Raw genomic sequence first — 1020 nt, 5'->3', positions numbered from 1 at the left:
GCGCCAGGAGCCGCCGGGAGCTGCCTGCTCTGCCTGGGGGCCCTCGAAAGCCCCGCTGCCGTGGAGCCCTGCGGGCATGTCTTCTGCCATGCCTGCATCCAGGGCCAGGCCGCGGCCGCTGCCCCCTGCCCGCTCTGCCGGGAGCCCATCGGGGCCATCCGCCTGCTGCAGGGGCAGGACGGCCGTGCCGGGGTGGCCCCACGTCGCCGCCATCGCCACCTGCATCCCTTCGTTCTGCGCTATCGGCAGGAGGAGCAGCGGCGGCAGGAGGAGCAGCAGCGGGGTCCTGGAGGTCGCCGTCACCGGAGATTCTCCGACGGGGATAGGGAGCAGAGTCCCCCCGTGCCCCTGCGCCGTGTGCGGAGGGAGCTGGAAGAGCGGCCGCACAGGGTGCGGGAGGAAGAGCTGGCCTCGGGGGACTACGTGCGGCGCCTGCCCTTCATCCCCTTTGAACCGGAGCCTCCGTGGGACCTCTGAAATAAACCCCCACATTATTCCTACACGAGCCTCAGCTGGTTTCTTCTGCTCCTTTGCTCATTGCTGCAGGGCTAGGGGAGTGGTATCCGGAGTTGCAGCTCTGGGAACTTGGAAAGAGAATGCGATATGGCTGAAGAACTGCTATAGAGGGATGAATGTATATGTTGGAACTGGAGGAGGAGGCCCATCCTTGGTAGCTTCTGTGCCACTTTGCTCATCCGTATAGGGATGGAAAGGAAAAATGAAACGGAAAAGGAACAAGAAAAGGAAAGGGAAAAAGAAAGGGAAAGGGAAAAGGAAAAAGGAGAATCTCCTGGAACTCTTTTATCAGATCCCGAAGGAACCACTGTCTGCTCTCTTGAGGACCATGGTCAGGAAAGAGCGTGAGATGAAGATTTGGGGCAGACCTTCCCCTCTCCTCTCATGGTCCTGCACACCCCTGCACTGTGGTGGGCTGTGATCCTCGGGGAAGCTCTTAAGCCTGGGGAGGCAGCCCTGGCACAGCCACTTGTCAAAAGATTTTCAGCAAATCCCCCCCTCCTA

At 60.8% G+C, this 1020-nt stretch overlaps 1 protein-coding gene across 1 annotated transcript in view; it reads left to right on the top strand.

The window, feature by feature from the left end:
• Window positions 1-102: 102 nt before the first annotated feature.
• ESPNL (espin like) overlaps window positions 103-1020 on the top strand; it is a gene marked incomplete at its 5' end in the record, with an annotated part of 4739 nt that continues 3821 nt past the window's right edge. The window contains one exon of the mRNA XM_027897675.1: window positions 103-464. Within this exon, the coding sequence (XP_027753476.1) occupies window positions 103-464 (362 nt within the window). The remainder of the gene's footprint in view (window positions 465-1020) is intronic.

This window comes from Empidonax traillii, unplaced genomic scaffold, assembly GCF_003031625.1.
Source record: "Empidonax traillii isolate 1590-97213 ecotype Southwest subspecies unplaced genomic scaffold, ASM303162v1 scaffold554:size495636, whole genome shotgun sequence".
NCBI lineage: Eukaryota > Metazoa > Chordata > Aves > Passeriformes > Tyrannidae > Empidonax > Empidonax traillii.
The sequence above is the reverse complement of the archived record's forward strand: the minus strand, read 5'-3'. Positions and strand labels throughout refer to the sequence as shown.